Source organism: Battus philenor, unplaced genomic scaffold, assembly GCF_028537555.1.
Source record: "Battus philenor isolate CCGP_79_NKW_IND1 unplaced genomic scaffold, ilBatPhil1.0.hap1 SCAF_27, whole genome shotgun sequence".
In the NCBI taxonomy this organism is placed as follows: Eukaryota; Metazoa; Arthropoda; class Insecta; order Lepidoptera; family Papilionidae; genus Battus; species Battus philenor.
This window is the reverse complement of record NW_027181690.1, coordinates 667736-686275: the sequence shown is the minus strand read 5'-3', so window position 1 is coordinate 686275 and position 18540 is coordinate 667736. Positions and strand designations below refer to the sequence as shown.

Below are 18540 nucleotides of genomic sequence, written 5' to 3'. Positions count from 1 at the left end.
CAATAGTATCGTTTTTAAAATATTCAATCAATTATTTGACGAGAAATATTAAGTGTGGAAAATTTTTACAGTTTATTATACAGCGTAAAACTAATTTACCGTGTTATATAAGAATTAATGTATTTCGAGTTAATATATATATAAAAATGGCCAACAAACTTCATAAATGCTTTCACATATTTTTTCCTGTTCGAAAATGGAATTCGAAATTTGAAATTATTTATTTTAAATTAATATCTTTAATGAGTAATTTTTTAATTCTATTTTATTACACACATTTAATACTTTATTGTTTTATTTTTCTACGCATTTATATAGTAATCTCTTCAATTAAGTTATTTTTACAGTTCATTACACAACTCCAATGCGAATTTTAATTTCTTAATCAATCTAATTTTTATATATACTATAATTGTAACATAGTAAAATTTAGCAAAATATATCAAATCACATGTTACGTTACATATAATACTGTGATCAAAATGTAAAGTGAATTTGTTTATAAAATGTAAATTCTTTATTTATTCATCCAAATCAATTTCATCACCTTAAAGCAACAACATTTGCCAACGCTTTTTTCAGTCTTCGAAACAATCGGAATAGTCTTTTTCCGATACAGCCTTCAAGGTTTTACATTTTTAATCGTGGCAACACACGTCCCCGCATTCGATTTTTGAGTTTACTGAATAGTCGCACGGAGTTAAATCAGAACACGATGGTTGCGGAACTATATCAGTTCAGTTTTTGGATAAATAAGTCGAAAAGAAATAATGCAACATGACATCGACCAATCAAGACTTGATGCGCTTGAGACACAAAACAATCTTGATAATAGTTTGGACCGAGTCAAATGACATTTCAACTTTTGACAGACGCTTGTCAAATGTCACAGTGTTACCAACCTAGAATAAATACATTTAAAAAACTTTTAAATTAAACGGTTTTTTGATACCCATATTGTGGTGGTTGTGGAAAAATATGTACCTAGTCCGCCATATTGGAACGGCGTCCATTTTGAATTTTAAATTTGGACATAATCATCGTGTTTTACTAATGTAGCCCTTTCATTTGATACCCATATTGAGGGGGTTAAGGAATAATACGTAATCCGCCATTTTGTATCGGCGGCATCTTAGATTTATAATGTTATTGATTTTATTATATTGTATTGTCATCTAAATTAAATGTGTGTACCGAATTTCAGATCAATCTGACAACGGGAAGGTGCTTAAATTTCAATTTCTAATTTTGACCCAAATAAACAAATTCCGTACGGGTCGAACTAAATAAAACCGTTTAAAAAAATACCTGCCTTCCTAATGCCCGGGAGTTTTCAATAACAATTTCACCTTACTTTTTGATCACAGTTAACATTCATTTCGCATATTTTGGCCGCGTAATTGAACAAATACTATCTACATATACACATTACTTTGTGAAATTCAAAATGTCGCAAATTTTTAACTAACACCTCTTAAATCTAATATATATAACAACTAGCTGAAAAATAATGTTCTTTAAGCACTATGGGATATATTTTCACTAAAATACACAAAGACATTTGGACTTAATGACCTATATTTTTTGGTTTTAAAGTCTCATAGCCATATTAACACACACTGTATATAAATTGTCTATGCGCCGCTGACGATATTTAACATTCTTTGTACATGACACCATCACTCATTTCATCATTTATTCACCTAAAAATAAATAAAAAATAAATATCTTATACTAATATAATAATGACTATAACATACTTTAGAGCAGTGATTCCCAAAGTGGTCTATATCGACCCCTAGGGGTCTATGACAACCTGCAAGGGGTCTACGTCAGCGAAAAAAAATAAAAATATTTGGGGGTCCATGAAATGAAAATGAGGGTCCACAATAGTGGATCTCAACACATACACTGATAGTGTCTATTTACTTACATCATACTATCTTATAATATCAAAACATTTATATTATTTATAAAAGTACCTATGAAGTAAAAAATTATTAATATGTTACGTATATTTTACATAACAGATACAAAATTTTATTTTGAGTAGTTTTAATTTAAATTCAATTAATAAATGTATAAATTAACATGTGTTTTTACTTTAAGTTTTTAACACGAAACTTCACTACAGTTAGAAATTTACAGGAAATCAATATCAGGTAAGTAGGGGGTCTACCCAACACGGAAAAACATGGCAAGGGGTCTACGATACAAAAAAGTTTGGGGAACTCTGCTTTAAAGCAATGTTTCCCAACGATGGACCCACGCCTCAATCACAATTATGATTTCAAATCTTATGATCTTCTATGTAATGATTATGATGCGATTTGAATTATGATTCAAATCGCATCATAATCATTTCAGATGTAAATCCTGTACATAGGCAACCTTCATAGATTTCAATAGAACTAGTTGGAAGTGACATCAATGTCACATTACTTGAATGTGAAATATGAACAGCGGTTTCTGTGTTAGAGGACTGAGATTAGCATCTTAGTTCGTAGATTCGATTCCCGCGACACATTTTATAATATATGATTGCCACTGTTCATAAAACAAGTTTCCAGAAGATACCACACTGCGATCGTCAACCCCTCTGCCTAACGTGGTGATTATAGTACTTAAATAAGAAAAGGACCAATATTTAGCCACTTCCGCACATGCAGTGGTAGTCGTGCAACAAAGTGGTAGGTTAGTGTGAGATTGACTCTGTGTTTGGCACTAATGGCTGTAACATAACTCCTGAAGATGCCCCGTGGAGGGGTGAAACAAGTGTTGAGTAATTTGACGGTGCGGACAGCGGGCTGGCGGGCGGTGCACTTTGTTGCACGACTACCACTGCATGTGCGGAAGTAGCTCAATATTGGTCCTTTTCTTACTTAGGATGGACTTCCGCAAGGTAACGCCTGATTCCATAAAATATTATAGTATTTCTTTCAAAAGATATTTTTGGGAAGATATATGCTCTGCAGTGGGCTTTTCTACCACATCAACTGTCAAACGTATAAAATTCAATACTGTAACATAAATTTTAATTCTTATATATTCGTATGTAATATATACCAGGTCGATAGAACGATAGCTCTGAAATAAAGTTAGTCTGTATACATATAAATATATATGTATATGTCGGCGTAAGCGCATTTAAAACCATTTCATCACCGTCATGTCAGCCGATAGACACCCACTACAAGGGATAGGTTTTCCCCAAATGTCGACACCATGACCTGTCTTGTGCTACCCGCATGCAGTGACTTCCAGCTACCTAGTGGGGGGTGGTGGGTGGTACCGACGCCGCATCACCACTCGGGAATCCTTCATCCCTGACGGTTGTAGTACCCACCCACTCACACTTCAGACTGGAAATTCTCAGAATTTCATCGGTGACTTTGGTTTCATTGGATTTACTCATTTACCATTCTGTGAAGTACCGAGCATAAGACCAAATACTCCTATGTTAGAGAAATTAAGTAGCATTGACGAGAGGCCCGAACTGTCACTTGGTTACTGTTACCTCCAGCTCCAATAGAACCTTCAGAAACGCTTCTATGTAGTAGTTTGTCTCACCCTTGCATTAACGCGTGAGGGTGGTGGGGCGTCATGGGGCGGCAGCTGGCTGCCGGCAGTCGCGGCAGGCGGCCACGGCACCGGTGTACCTCTCCACCTGGAACGTTGCCGCCTGCACCGGGAACTGCTCGCGGGCCACGCGCTGGCATTCGTGCAGCACTCGTTCCGCCTCCGACAATTCGTCTAAAAAACATTCTTGATACTTTAGATATGCGACTTACGAAAATTTAATACCACATAACATAGAGATGTTACAACACGTGGAATTTTTTTAAGTTATTATTAAAAATGTAGTTGTGAATAAACCGAAATAAAATCCGGTAATAAAATAGTAAATATTAATCAGTGCCGAGGCTTTCGAGGAAGCTCTTGAGCTTTTCTAAGATAAACGAGGCTTAAGCCTCGTTTATCTTTGAAAAGGTGTTGGTCAGTGTTGTTCTACATAGGGTTTAAACCCTATGTAGAACAACACTGACCAACCTTCACATCAATTTGAAATATTATCTATTTGACTTCAAATTCAAAAGACACAACCACAGTTAAACAGATTTTAATATAAGTTCACTTTCTCGTGTTACGTTTTTTGTGATCAATTTTATTTTAAAAAAAATTACATATTCCACATGCAAATTCAATCTTTTAACCCTTTGGAGTCTGATTTATTTTTCTTATACTTGTGACATATCTGAGGTCAAATTTTATGTAAATGTGGATGCTATATCAAGAAATGTTAGTCTTATGAATGCTCCCATTCCCATTAGACATTTTAGTCTAATGGGAATGGGAGCATTCATATATGTCCCACACATATTAAACCCAGTGGTCTCGAAGAAAAATGGGACACGCATGTCCCGATAAACTCCAAAGGGTTAATGCAGAGGTGAAATATGTAGTCGATATATAGATTCCGTCAGAACACCAAAAACGTCTGTATGACACTTTGCATATGCAGTGTCTCAAAGGAAAGTTTATATTCCGATCACGTAAGTATGCGTGTAAGTAAAACCACCAATGCTAACCGATAGCGATGTGCGCGGTGAGAACAACGTAATGCGAAGACAGCGCCCACACGTGGACAGAGTGCACGTGCCGCACGCCGCACACGCTCGACAGCGCCGCCACGCACTCGCGGTACCTGTAACATCATCTTTATTTAAAACGACGAAGATAAAGAAGTACACAATATAAGTCAAAAAGGAGTACATAATATCAGACAAAAAGGAGTACATAATATCAGTCAAAAAGAAGTACATAATATCTGTCAATAAGTAGTACATAATATCAGTCAAAAAGGAGTGCATAATATCAGTCAAAAAGAAGTACATAATATCAGTCAATAAGTAGTACATAATATCAGTCAAAAAGGAGTGCATAATATCAGTCAAAAAGGAGTGCATAATATCAGTCAAAAAGAAGTACATAATATCTGTCAATAAGTAGTACATAATATCAGTCAAAAAGGAGTGCATAATATCAGTCAAAAAGAAGTACATAATATCAGTCAAAAAGAAGTACATAATATCAGTCAAAAAGAAGTACATAATATCTGTCAATAAGTAGTACATAATATCAGACAAAAAGGAGTACATAATATCAGTCAAAAAGAAGTACATAATATCTGTCAATAAGTAGTACGTAATATCCGTCAAAAAGGAGTACATAATATCAGTCAAAAAGAAGTACATAATATCAGTCAAAAAGGAGAACATAATATCAGTCAAAAAGGGGTACATAATATCAGTCAAAAAGGAGTACATAATATCAGTCAATAAGTAGTACGTAATATCAGTCAAAAAGGAGTACATAATATCAGTCAAAAAGGAGTACAAAACATCAGACAAAAAGGAGTACATAATATCAGTCAAAAAGAAGTACATAATATCAGTCATGAAGAAGTACATAATATGAATCAAAGGAGTTAATAAAGTCAGTTACAAAAGAGTACCTAATATCAATTCTAAAAGAGTGCATAATGCCAATTATCAATGAGTACATAGTGTTAGTCATAAAAAAGTACATAATATCAATACTTAAAGTGTACATAATGTCAATTATAAAGAAGTACATAATATCAACCCTCGAAGAGCGTATAATATGAATACTGAGACATTATACAGGGTGTAACGCAACTAGTGGATCACATGTATACCGATTTTTAGTGTTTCGACTGATATTGAAAATTTTGTAATTATTGTATACGATTCCTTCGTATAATTTAATGGTACAATGTTACTGTTGGGCGTGGTTGTTTTGTTCACTGGTTTAATTACCTGAGTGTATGGGAATTCAATATTGCCAATGTTGGGACATGGGAACACAGATGTTGCCAGTATTGGCAATAGATTGATTGATTGAGTGTGCGAGGCATGAAACTTTACCAGAAATAAGTGAATGATTTGATACCTACAAACGAAACGAAACTGTTTTGCTAAGAAATCGCTAAAATTTTGAAAGATGGAAGGACTTTTTTAACAAATACATGGATAAATTGGTGTAAAATTTTAGCTGGAATGAAATTTTCAACACTAAACACAGTAAAACCGAAAGTAATGGAAACAGATTGATTCAATATTACCTGAAGTTCTTGGGCACACCCTGCATCAATATACCGAGAGCGTCTTGAACAACGCGCGCAGATGTCAGCAACACGAGCACGCTGAACACAAACGTGCAGATCGGATCCACCACCTTCGCGTCAGGCTAGTGGGGGTAAAAGGGGGGAGCAAATTAGTCATCAGTAGTGTTTCAATATCCAAAACATGGTGATGGAATTTATTTCTAATGATCCATAAATCATTAACGAATACTGTTTCACCATTAACATCTTTTTTATTACACTGTAGTAATTTATATGCTTAATTGGAGTTTGTTCCTGCTTCTTCTTTACAATTACAACACCTTGCGAAGCAGAGAAGAGTCAAGAATGAAATAGACTAAAAAATTTAAAAATGAATTCTATATTTATTTTTACATCCAGCGACTTTCTGTGACCTTAAGTATGTAGTCGGTCCAGCTGGTGCGAGGGTTACCCACGCCACGTCTACCTGATCATGGTCGTCACTGAATGCGAACAGCGCAAGACCTGTCATCACACCTATCTTTGGGGAAGGCCTATGTCTTGCAGCGGGTATCTGTTAGCTAATATGATGATTTATATCTTCACCGAGTATCTAATAGATTCAGGCGTTACTTTGCGAAAGTCTATCCTAAGTAAGAAAAGGACTAATATATAGCTACTTCTGCTATATAGCAGTAGTCGTGCAATAAAGTTCACCGCCCGCCAGCCCGCTGATAAATGCGCATGCGGCAAACAATCCGAATTACACAACTACCACCGTTAAATCACTTGACACGTGTTTCATCCCTCAACGGGACATCCTCAGGAGTAATGTTACACCGATGCCTCGATTGGACTCGGTGTTTGGCATTTATCAGGGGGCTGGCGGGCGGTGCACTTTATTGCACGACTACTGCTACGTAGCGGTAGTAGCTATATATTAGTCCTTTTGTTATATCTTCACCGACTGACCGGTGCAATAAAGGCGTTTAGTCAAGAGTGTAGACCAGTATTTTTCAACCTTCTGCCATGCCCAAACTTCTTAACTATCAATTTGGCCCCCCTGTTGGATAAGATTGGTCTAGACTCCTATCAGTAACTTAGAGACTCTTACTTACGTAGAACTTGATGAGCACGGAGGCGAGTAGTACACCACAGCTCTGTATCAGGTCCCCGATCACGTGTATCAGCGCGGCTCGAAGGTTTATATTTCTGAAAGACAAAATGATGATCGCTTGGTAATCTCTGACCGGGAGACACCTGAAAGTTTAAGCTGGTAGGAATTCTATATAACCTCATCCCACATATCTTGGATATCTGGAAGATTTCCCACTCAAAAACCAGAAAAACCTAGTCCTGATCCGCCATAGGTTGCTAAGCTGGCTGCTCCGTGGTCTCAAAGAATTGAGCTGATTGGTTCTAGAAAGAACCTTGAAGACTTTGTCGCCGCTCGGTGGATCACCAGGAGTTGTATATTCGATTTAACAGAATTATCTTACTTGGTAACGCTGACATCTGCTTCAACACTGGCCATGTCTTTCATGCTGTAGTCTCCATTCACGAGTCCGTTGGTTTGCTTGTGAGTGGAGCGCCGGAACATGCGGAAGCTGAGACGTGGTTGCGACTCTTGGGTATTCCCGTGTTCGTGCCCGCATGACGAACCACCGTGCGAATGGTGGTGGGCTGTGAAGAAATATCGATTCTATCAATACGCTCATATATTATATCAACTAGAACTAAAGAATGATAGTTTTGGTGGTTTTTGGGGCCTCATGTTCAACCCCTACCGTGGGTGGACAATGTCTTCACTTACGTAATAATGTTTTGTATATTTTCAGTTTTTATTTGCATACTTATCTTTCGTTCATTCATTCATTCTTTTCCTTACTTTACTTCTACATCGCCACACTCCCTTTACCTTCCATTTTACGTTGACCATTTTTATCATTTGTTTAATAAATTATTTATTCTTAATTCTTATTTATTTTCTTACAATCTATCATCTATCTAAATTTCTATAATCAGGTATTTTATCGCTCTTGTTTTTTATTTTTGTTCTTTATTTATTTATTGCTTCTCCTTATTACCTTTTTGCAGAACTCCATAAAGGTCTGGCGATATTCCCCTTCACTCACCAACGAGGCAATGTTCTCCTCTATCCTCTTACATAATCATATTATAGAATGACTCTCTAATTTTCAGCAGTGTCGTCCAACGTTGGACATGGGCCTATCTTATAGATGTCCATAGGGCCCGGTTGGAACCGGTTTGCATCCAGGGTTTTGCGGCAATATACTCTAGGAGTTAAAGTTTAAATCAAAATAATGTACACAACGAAACGATGGCATAAATAAAAAAAAAAAAAAAACTAAGTAAAAATGGAAGTGTGCGAGTGAGATGCCTAATATACTCACCGATGCCAGACGCACAACCATGCAGCACCAGCGCCAGCACGACGTTGAAGGCCACTCCACAGCCCGACACTATCATCATCATGTCGGGCTCGATGTTGTACTCCCCGGTGTGGATCCTCAGAGCCGCCACGTATACGAAGATACCGGTCAGCGCCCAGATGAGAAGAACCGACGCCATCGCTCCAAGGACCTCTGGAGAAAGTAAATCATCTTCATTGTTTTTGTGGTGATAAGCACCAAAAGGAAAACGCTATAGATATATGTCCACCGCAAGACCTTGGCCTCCTTGCAAAATCGCCACGACGATATGATTTACACCACATTTAGTGACCTTCTGTGACCTTTTTTTTGGTTTCGGGGGGGAGGGGAAATCTTCTGGCCGTTCAAAATGCCCCGCCTCTGGGGGAGGACAGAGGTATGTTGGATTCCTACCCACTAAACCCCTCCCCTTTGGTGATCACCCTCTGTGCTATACGGGGGACCGTGGTATCTCCCGGTCAGGGATCGTCGACCTCCTGTGACCTTGACTGTGTCCCCAGTCCACCTAATTTAAGGCCTACATGCGCCAGGTCTGTCGTGTTCACCATTAGAGAACCTTTCGACTAAGGAACCCCCCTCCCCCTTGATTTCAAAGAGGTGAGCCAATCTACAGCGTCCGGCAGAGAAATGAGGAAGTCTCTTTATGAAAATTTGCAGTGTTTGCTTGTTCGAATATTCATTACACATTGCAATAGCGGCTTGCATCCAGCTATGATCTTAGCAAGGTGTCTGTCCGTCTTTATGTCTTACAATTGTGGGTCCTTGGCCTCAACAACATCTTACGTATTTTGGTCGCTATGACTTCAACTTGCAATTATTATAAGAACTATAATAGCAGTACATGTCGGTAAATCTACCAGGAGATGCTTACCAGCGCGCCGGTAGCCGTAAGACATGGTCGCGTTGGGCGGCCTCCGCGCACATCGGAACGCGAACAAAGCGAGGGCGAAGCCCCCGCAGTCGCTTAGCATGTGCGCCGCGTCCGACATCACAGACAGACTGCCGGCTAGGTAACCTCCGATCAGCTCGCACACCTGTAGCAATTTCAAAATTGATCATCAGATTCTTTTGTTATATCATCCTTACACGTTACAATAGAAGCACAGAAACTGTGGGATATTGACAGACGTACAGATAAATCAGTCGAATTTGCCGCCATGGGATTGAGTATACATATAAAAGCCTGCTGCATCCAGGTCTATGTATAACAAAGATAAAATAGATAATATATAATTTTAACAGAACACTTAATAATCTTTAATGGAATCAGGCGGAAGTCCATCCTAAGTTAGAAAAAAAAACAATATTTAGCCACTTCCGCACATGCAGTGGTAGTCGTGCAACAAAGCGCTCCGCCCGCCAGCCAAACACAGAGTAAACTCCTGAAGATGCCCCGTGGAGAGGTGAAACACGTGTTGAATGATTTGACGGTGGCAGTTGTGTAATTCGCATTGTTTGCCGCATGCGCATCAGCGGGCTGGCGGGCGTTGCACTTTGTTGCACGACTACTACTGTGTATGCGGAATTAGCTATATATTGGTCCTTTTCTTACTTAATAATCGTCAAGTTATTTTCTATTTATTTTTTACACTGTTTCGCAAGTTTGTAGAGAAGAATCAGGAAGAAACTCTACAACGACACATATTTTAATAAAATTAGTAGTTAGTTAGTGGCCCGTGCCGCTCGATGAGACAGTTTAGTGCGGGTCACCGGTGGCCCGCACCGGCGTGAACGTGTTAAGCAATCATCGAGCGATCTTCTGATGATGATGGTAATCTTGCTACGGCTCGTCGAGGTAACCGAAGGAACCCTCGACATAAGTTATGTACCAAGTCCGTCTACTAAGAGATCTCGACTTTACTTTTCACTTGAAACGCGTTTAGAATTTTAATACTAAAATGCACGAGAGTGTGAAATCTAAACCCAATCTAATGCTATAACTGAAACTTTATCAATATCTAGACCAGTAATTCCCAAAGTGGTCTATATCGACCCCTAGGGGTCTATGACAACCTGCAAGGGGTCTACGTCAGCGAAAAAAAAATTGGGGGTCCATAAAATGAAAATGGGGGTCCACGATAGTGAATTTCAACACATACACTGATAGTACCTATTTACTTACATCATACTATCTTATAATATCAAAGTACCTATGAAGTAAAAAAATTATTATATATGTTTATAAAATTGTGTAAGTTGTAGGATGTTGATATTCGCTTTGTGGTCGCAATACATTTTGAACTTGTAAAAACCTGAGAGCCGCAGTCTCAGAGCTTCGCTACCTTGCACTGACTTGTTCAATTCGTCACTCAATAAATACGAATGTGGAACAAACAAATAAATTTACAGGAAATCAATATCAGGTAAGTAGGGGGTCTACCTAACACGGAAAAACATGGCAAGGGGTCTACGACACAAAAAAGTTTGGGGAACTCTGATCTAGATTAAGGTTGCCAGGCTTTTTTTCTCAGACCACTTACTAAATTTATCTGGTGGACCATCTGCAGTTCCATTTCTACCGTACAGTACTCGGCTATAAATATTGCAAATCGACCTATGGAAAGACACAATCGGCTAATTTCGGCTTCGTAGAGCACTATCTCTGTCCCACACTACCTATGTAACATTTTGTCAATCATTGTATATTGTTGTACATTGATAGGTGAATGTAAGCCAACGTTTTACTTTTTCGTCATCGAAAGTAGTCAACTAATCATCTAAATCAGTATTTTTCAGCCTTTCACGTGCCATGTCCCATGCCTTACGCCCCCTATGTAACATATATTTTCTATATAACAGGTTAAACTCGTGTCAAGTCCACTTTCGAATTGCCCCCCTGTGGGGCGTGAAGCCCACGTGGGGAAACACTGATAGACAATGCAATAGGTTAATGCACGTATCAATATATATGACAGGAATTTCCCATTAAAATAAATAATAAAAGAATGTTTCTGACTAACTGCGCATTGCATTAAAAACTATTGTGTTGCCAATATAAAAGATACCATTTATATTAGTCATTGTTCCGAACCTTTTTTGGGCGCTGACTGTACACATGGGACAAAATAAGACAACAAAAAATGATGCTACAAGATTCGATCGAATTGGGATTATTCATTGGCGACGTGTACAGTCGCAAACATAAATGTTCTCTTATATTAAAAATAAGATTTTAGACAAGGATATCTTTATGTTGATTTTATTCGCAGGAATTCCACTACTGGACATAAGCTTACCCTGTTAGTTCCCAAAGAGATCCGGGTAGACCGTGATAGATGTTAGGGTGACCAAAAATTTACCTGCTTTCAGTAGTGAAGAACTAAAATATTGTCTTGACTTCAAATATGGAAATTCAGATAATAGTATAAGCTCAGCTACTTTAATATGTTAGAAATATAACTGTATGCAGTCCAACGGATCCACCTCAATTTTGGGAGTACTTTGATAAAAGAAAAGTCCGGAAACCACTGGCTTGCCCCATAGATTTCCAAAAGGACCAGTTGAAAGCGGCCTGTATCCAGTACCTTATGACTACCTTACTTGGTTGTGAATTTTCTTCCTGCTTCTTCTCTACAACTATAACACCTTGTGAAGCAGAGTAGAGTCATATATATATAAATATATATATATATATATATATATATATATATATATATAAATATATATAGTAAGTTGATTAATAAGAGTTTTGTTAAAGGTTACAATGATAAATAAATATATTTTACCTTTAACAATATGTTTTCGTTATTATGCTCACAAAATAACACATTGTCTGGAATCGTACCCACGTGAATGTGCAAAAAATACAGAAATGTATTGATTCTTTGGTACAATTGATTCTCCGTTACGTCTATCAAATAACCAATTTTCCCATAATATCAATTGTAAATTCACATGAACAGACAACCTGCACTTATAATATTTTGTTTGAAGCAATACATTTTTGTTCATTGACTACATATTTCTGTTAATATATTGAATAAAATTATTGATAAATTTTATTGATTTTAATAAAGTGAACAGGTAATATCCGCAAGTGCAGGCGATTTTCGAACACGAGAGCAATTTATTTATAAAAAAAATTGATAATGATTTTGGTACGTTTCTGTTAGTGCATGTTGTCTGTTTAAATAAGTTTACAATCGATGTCATATATGAATGTATGATTTTACATATATATTATATAAAAGGTTGTCAAATATCTCTCTTCCGCCTTTTTGTCTTTTGAATTTCGCGGCTATGTACAAAGCGCTACAGAGCTCGTATCTGGCAATACTATACATAATTTGAAAGGTCTTGACATAACCTACAAAACGACGCTATGCATGATTAGTTTGGATATTGCGTTCAACAGTTATAGACGTGTAAACATGGAGTTCACTAACGCCGAAATTCGTGCTATTTTAAAGTTTTCCTTCGTTAAAGGCAAATCCGCTAGAGAAACGTTCCGTGAGATTAATGGTGTTTTGGGGGATGGTACTCAATCACTTCGAACCGCGGAGGAATGGTTTCGACGATTCAGAGCCGGCGAAAACGACACCATGGATAAGCCATCCGGCGAAAGACCTGTGACGACAAATACCGATCAAATCATAGACTACATCGAGTTAGACCGGCACGTGGCATCTCGTGACATCGCCCAGGAGATGGGAGTTAGTCACCAAACCATTTTAAACCATCTGCAGAAGGCTGGATACAAAAAAAAGCTTGATGTTTGGGTGCCGCATGATTTGACGCAAAAAAACCTTCTGGACCGAATCAACGCCTGCGATATGCTGCTGAAACGGAACGAACTCGACCCATTCTTGAAGCGGATGGTGACTGGCGACGAAAAATGGATCACATACGACAATATCAAGCGAAAACGGTCGTGGTCGAAGGCCGGTGAATCGTCCCAAACAGTGGCCAAGCCGGGATTGACGGCTAGGAAGGTTTTGCTGTGTGTTTGGTGGGATTGGAAGGAATTCATCCACTATGAGCTGCTCCCATATGGCCAGACGCTTAATTCTACCATCTACTGCGAACAACTGGACCGCTTGAAGCAGGCGATCGACCAGAATTGGCCAACAGGAAGGGTATAGTGTTCCACCAGGACAACGCCAGACCACACACTTCGTTGATGACTCGTCAGAAGCTACGGGAGCTCTATATATATATAGCCCCCGCTATAGCCCGGATATAGCGCCAAGTGATTACCACCTGTTCCTGTCCATGGCGAACGCCCTTGGTGGTGTAAAGTTGAACTCAAAAGAGGTTTGTGAAAAGTGGCTGTCCGAGTTCTTCGAAAATAAGGAGGGGGGCTTCTACGAGGGAGGTATTAAGAAGTTGCCGTCTAGATGGAAACAGATTATCGAACAAAACGGCGCATATTTGAACTAAATCCGATCACTGTAACACTTTTTATAAAGCATTGAATAAAGAGCAAAAAAGCGGAAGGGAGATATTTGACAACCTGTTATGTTGAAATAACCTTTCAATAAACCTATTAGATAATAAAACCATGCCGTCCAGTAGAGCAACTGGACCACGCGGCACTCCTATGTGCGTTTTATATGGTCATTGCAATATATGGACTTCACGCTCAAGGGTGCCCCGGGCTTGGTGAACCGTGAGGCCTATATGGAAATCAGATTTTTCATCGTTCAACATGATAAAGATAAAGTTCATTTATTCAACATTGGATCTTTCAACAGAACGCTTATTGACCGTCAATTCTTTATTTATTTATTTCCAACCCTACTCCGCTTCACAAGGCGTTATAGTTGTGTAAAACACATCTTTTAATAAAGTTTAACACAGATTTATACGTGTTTTTATTTTTACACTTTATCAGAAATAGCCAAGGATTCTTGTCATTTAAATGTTCGTTTATTGAATAATAAGCCCTTTCCGTCAATTTATTTTTAAATGCGTTTTGAATTTTATAAGTATTACTCCAATAGCGTTTTACGTTATTTTATTAAAAAAAACTGATTCAGTTTATTACAAATAAATTAAAGACTTTTTGCTGCCGAAACTTTGGTACAGACAGTTTTTATTTAATGGATTCAGGCGTTACATTGCGGAAGTCCATCCTAAATAAGAAAGGACCAATATCTAGCCACCTCCGCACATGCAGTGGTTGTCGTGCATGAAAGTGCACCGCCCGCCAGCCCGCTCGTAAATGCGCATGCGACAGACAATGCCAACTACACAACCGCCACCGTAAATTCACTCCGAAGTGATTTAACGGTGGCAGGTTGTGTAATTACTATAATAACACATGCGCATTTATCAGCGGGCTGGCGGGCGGTGCACTTTCATGCACGACAACCACTGCATGTGCGGAGGTGGCTAGATATTGGTCCTTTCTTATTTACAGACAGTTTTTCACAGTGCCTTCTTGTAAATACATTACGAACGACCCGTTTATTATAATTATTGTAAACATAAAAAATATCATAAATATATTGTGAGGCCACTGTATGAACATTGACCTCTTTAAACCGATTTCTCAAAAAAAATCGCAGCCCTAAGCCGTAAGTAGCTCGGATGGCGCTCTTTTGCACGACATAAATATTATATTATTTTTAAATATCCGCACATTTACCCCAAAGTATCAATCCATAAAATATTACGCTGTGGAAATAACTAAAATACACTATATCATGTTATTCAATTATAAAAATTAATATGTCAAATATTTATTTTAAATGTTATTGTCGACGACTGTACATAAAACGTTTCCCCGAATTTAAAACTGCATGGCAAAATTCAGTCGTGATTCATGAAAATTTCGTTAAAATTCGAAACGCGTACCAATTAGTTTGGTAACGACACACAAATACCATTCAGGTTACTAGTAAATATTTATACCAGTATTTCCCAATGTGGAAGCCCACGCCCCACAGGGGGGCAATTTGAAAACTGATTCGACGCTAGTTAAAACCTTTCGATTTAATATAAAAATTATGTATGTTACATCGAAGGGCGGTAGAATTTTAGAAAAGCTAAATTAAGGCATAGCACAAAAAGTTTGAGAAACACTGATTTATTCAAAATAAATGATGTACAGTGGTGTGCACAAGGAAAACACTATAATTATTTCTGCCTAAATAGCATTTGCAGGAGGACACAAAGGGTTGTAATATGGACGGAACCACGAGGTACCAGAGAGAGAGGCAGACCTAACGCCAGACGGGCTGACGAGATCGTGGCTACACCAGGTCACGGGTGGCTCCAAGTTGACAAAGATAGAGATAAATGGAAAGCTTTGGAAGAAGCTTTTACCTTGAGGGGGTCCATACAAACTTGTACAAAATTATCAGAACTATCAATTATAATTACTAATTTTAAGTCATTTGTATGGAATGAAATAAAGCTTTATTATTATAAATGGCATTTGCAGATTCCGTGGGTTTTATTTTTGTGGCTTCCGTTCTTGAGGGCCTCTCGTTACTCCATCATTCATCATTATCTTATATTTTCGGGACAGGGACTAATGTGTCAAATATTTTATTAATTTTTGTCTTTTATTACGTACTCTCTTTTACATCACAATTTCTTTCTTCCTTCATATTTTTATCATTCTCATATCATTCATTTACATTTCATTCATGTATCGCCTTCCATTCTTCGCTACATTCCTTCCATTTTACTATTTATTTGAGGGACCGGAAAGTAATGTAAATTGTAAGTGGAAAGTAAATACTGTAAATTGGCACAAAGTCCGAAAATTTTTTCACGAGACAGTTCCAACCGACCCTAGAAACCTTCACGTCCGAACAGGAAATGCATACCGTCAATGATGTACATCGCTTGTGCAATCGACAGCCGATTGATTCGAAAGGTTTTCGACCAAAACTAGCCGGTAGAGCCCGCGAGAGTACCCTTACCTCTAGGTAGACCGATGACATAGTCAAAGTCACGGAAATTCATTTGATATGGGCAGTGCAAGAGCGAAATGTTTTAAGCAAAAAATATAAATCCCAATTTCAATTCAAAATGTACAAAATTTTATAATAAATAAACGAAAAAACTTTATAAAGCCTTTTATGGATGTTAAAAGTTTAGCGAAAACAAATCCATAGCACGAGTGAAAACTTGTTCAGACCGTAATGTTCATGTAAGCCCCACTTGTCGTGAGTACGTGCTCAGTTTGAAATCGAACTAATTAACTCCGCCGCACTCTGGAGCGTTAATACTTGCGCTCGGCGTGTTAAGGGAGGGCTTACATGCAACCGCTTTTATACTGTAATTAAAAATTTTAAAATGAAAATGTTAATATTATTATTTTTAAATAATTTACTTATTATTGTTTAATTTGATATTTGAATTTTCACGCAACCGCATTAGTAGTTTTTATCATAGAAATGTATTCTAAAGTTTGCTTCGCATAACATATTATTTATGCGCCATAATTAAAAAACCATATGAATAAATACATTTAAAAAATCTTTTAAGTTAAACGGTTTTTTGATACCCATATTGTGGTGGTTATGAAAAAATATGTACCTAGTCCGCAATATTGGAACGGCGTCCATCTTGAATTTAAAATTTTGACATAATCATCGTGTTTTACTAGTTCATTTGATACCCATATTGAGGGGGTTAAGGAAAAATACGTAATCCGCCATTTTGTATCGGCGGCCATCTTAGATTTATAATGTTATTGATTTTATTATATTGTATTGTCATCTTAATTAAATGTGTGTAACAAATTTCAGATCAATCTGACAACGGGAAGGTGCTTAAATTTCAATTTCAAATTTTGACCCAAATAAATAAACAAATTCTGTACGGGTCGAAATAAATAAAACCGTTTAAAAATAGTGACAGACACGTGACAAATATAAATAACAAAAATAAAATCGTAGTCTTAACTTCATTGGTGTCGGATTTGTAATGGCTATGTGGTTAATTCCAGACGTTGTAAGTGGTCATCACCGGTCTGGCGAATGGGTGGCATGATGGGTGATCGCGTGGTTAGGAGCAACTGGCTAATATCTAAGAGAAGACGATGGAAGCAAGTTGATGTATGGAAGGAAATAAAACACTAAAAGGATTGCAAGACTTTGTGATGGATAAAAGATGAAGGTAAATGTTACGAGACGGTAAAAATAAAAATTTTATGGAAAAGTGCTGAAAGTATTTAATGGAATCAGGCGTTACCTTGCGGAATTCCTAAGTAATATTAGTGATTAGTGACTCTGTGTTTGGCACTAATCGGTGTAACATAACTCCTGAAGATGCCCCGTTGAGGGGTTAAACACGTGTTGAGTGATTTGGCGGTGGCAGTTGTGTGATTCGCATTGTTTGCCGCATACGCATTTATCAGCGGGCTGGCGGGCGGTGCACTTTGTTGCACGACTACTACTGCATGTGCGGAAGTGGCTAAATATTGGTCCTTTTCTTACTTAAGATTAAGACCACGAGCCGGTAGAGGCGGCGTGGATGCCCCCCACCTTCCCCCCTCCAGGTGTACCGACAACATAGTTAAGTTTGCGGGCAGCACAGGACCGGTCATCGTGGCGCTCTTTGAAGGCCTATGACTTGTAGAGGGCGTCGATCGGCTGAAATTTAATTTTCTCAAAAAAGTCCGTGAATACATGCGATGAATTTTGGTTTCAGAACAAACCATTCAGAGGTTTGTTCTGAAACTAATATTTATCTATTAATAATTATCCAACTAAAGCTCCGTATTCACTAGGTTTTCTTTTTCTACAGACGTCTAGACAGCGGTGCAATGTTTCTTTACGGACAATGTCCGCATTCAAAGCACTTCGCTTTGTCACTGTGGTTAGGCAAGGGAGAAACTTGGGGTCGACGACACGTTGCCAAGTAAAAACATATAAGACTGAGATTAAAAACTCAACATTTCTATCATATATTACCGTATTAAAGATTATTACTAAAGTGTAATTTATATATATAATTATCCACATAGAATTATTTAAAGTAATCTGTTATGTCAAAATCAAA

The 18540-nt window shown here is 37.8% G+C and overlaps 1 protein-coding gene across 1 annotated transcript in view; it reads right to left on the bottom strand.

The window, feature by feature from the left end:
- Nucleotides 1-1639: 1639 nt before the first annotated feature.
- LOC137925450 (proton-coupled zinc antiporter SLC30A2-like) overlaps nucleotides 1640-18540 on the bottom strand; it is a 57799-nt gene continuing 40898 nt past the window's right edge. The window contains exons 3-10 of the mRNA XM_068768893.1: nucleotides 9452-9614; nucleotides 8542-8733; nucleotides 7627-7810; nucleotides 7246-7339; nucleotides 6146-6270; nucleotides 4590-4705; nucleotides 3571-3753; nucleotides 1640-1703 (exon numbers count right to left, since the gene is read on the bottom strand). Coding sequence (XP_068624994.1) covers nucleotides 3602-3753; nucleotides 4590-4705; nucleotides 6146-6270; nucleotides 7246-7339; nucleotides 7627-7810; nucleotides 8542-8733; nucleotides 9452-9614 — 1026 coding nt within the window. The 3' untranslated portion in view covers nucleotides 1640-1703; nucleotides 3571-3601. The remainder of the gene's footprint in view (nucleotides 1704-3570; nucleotides 3754-4589; nucleotides 4706-6145; nucleotides 6271-7245; nucleotides 7340-7626; nucleotides 7811-8541; nucleotides 8734-9451; nucleotides 9615-18540) is intronic.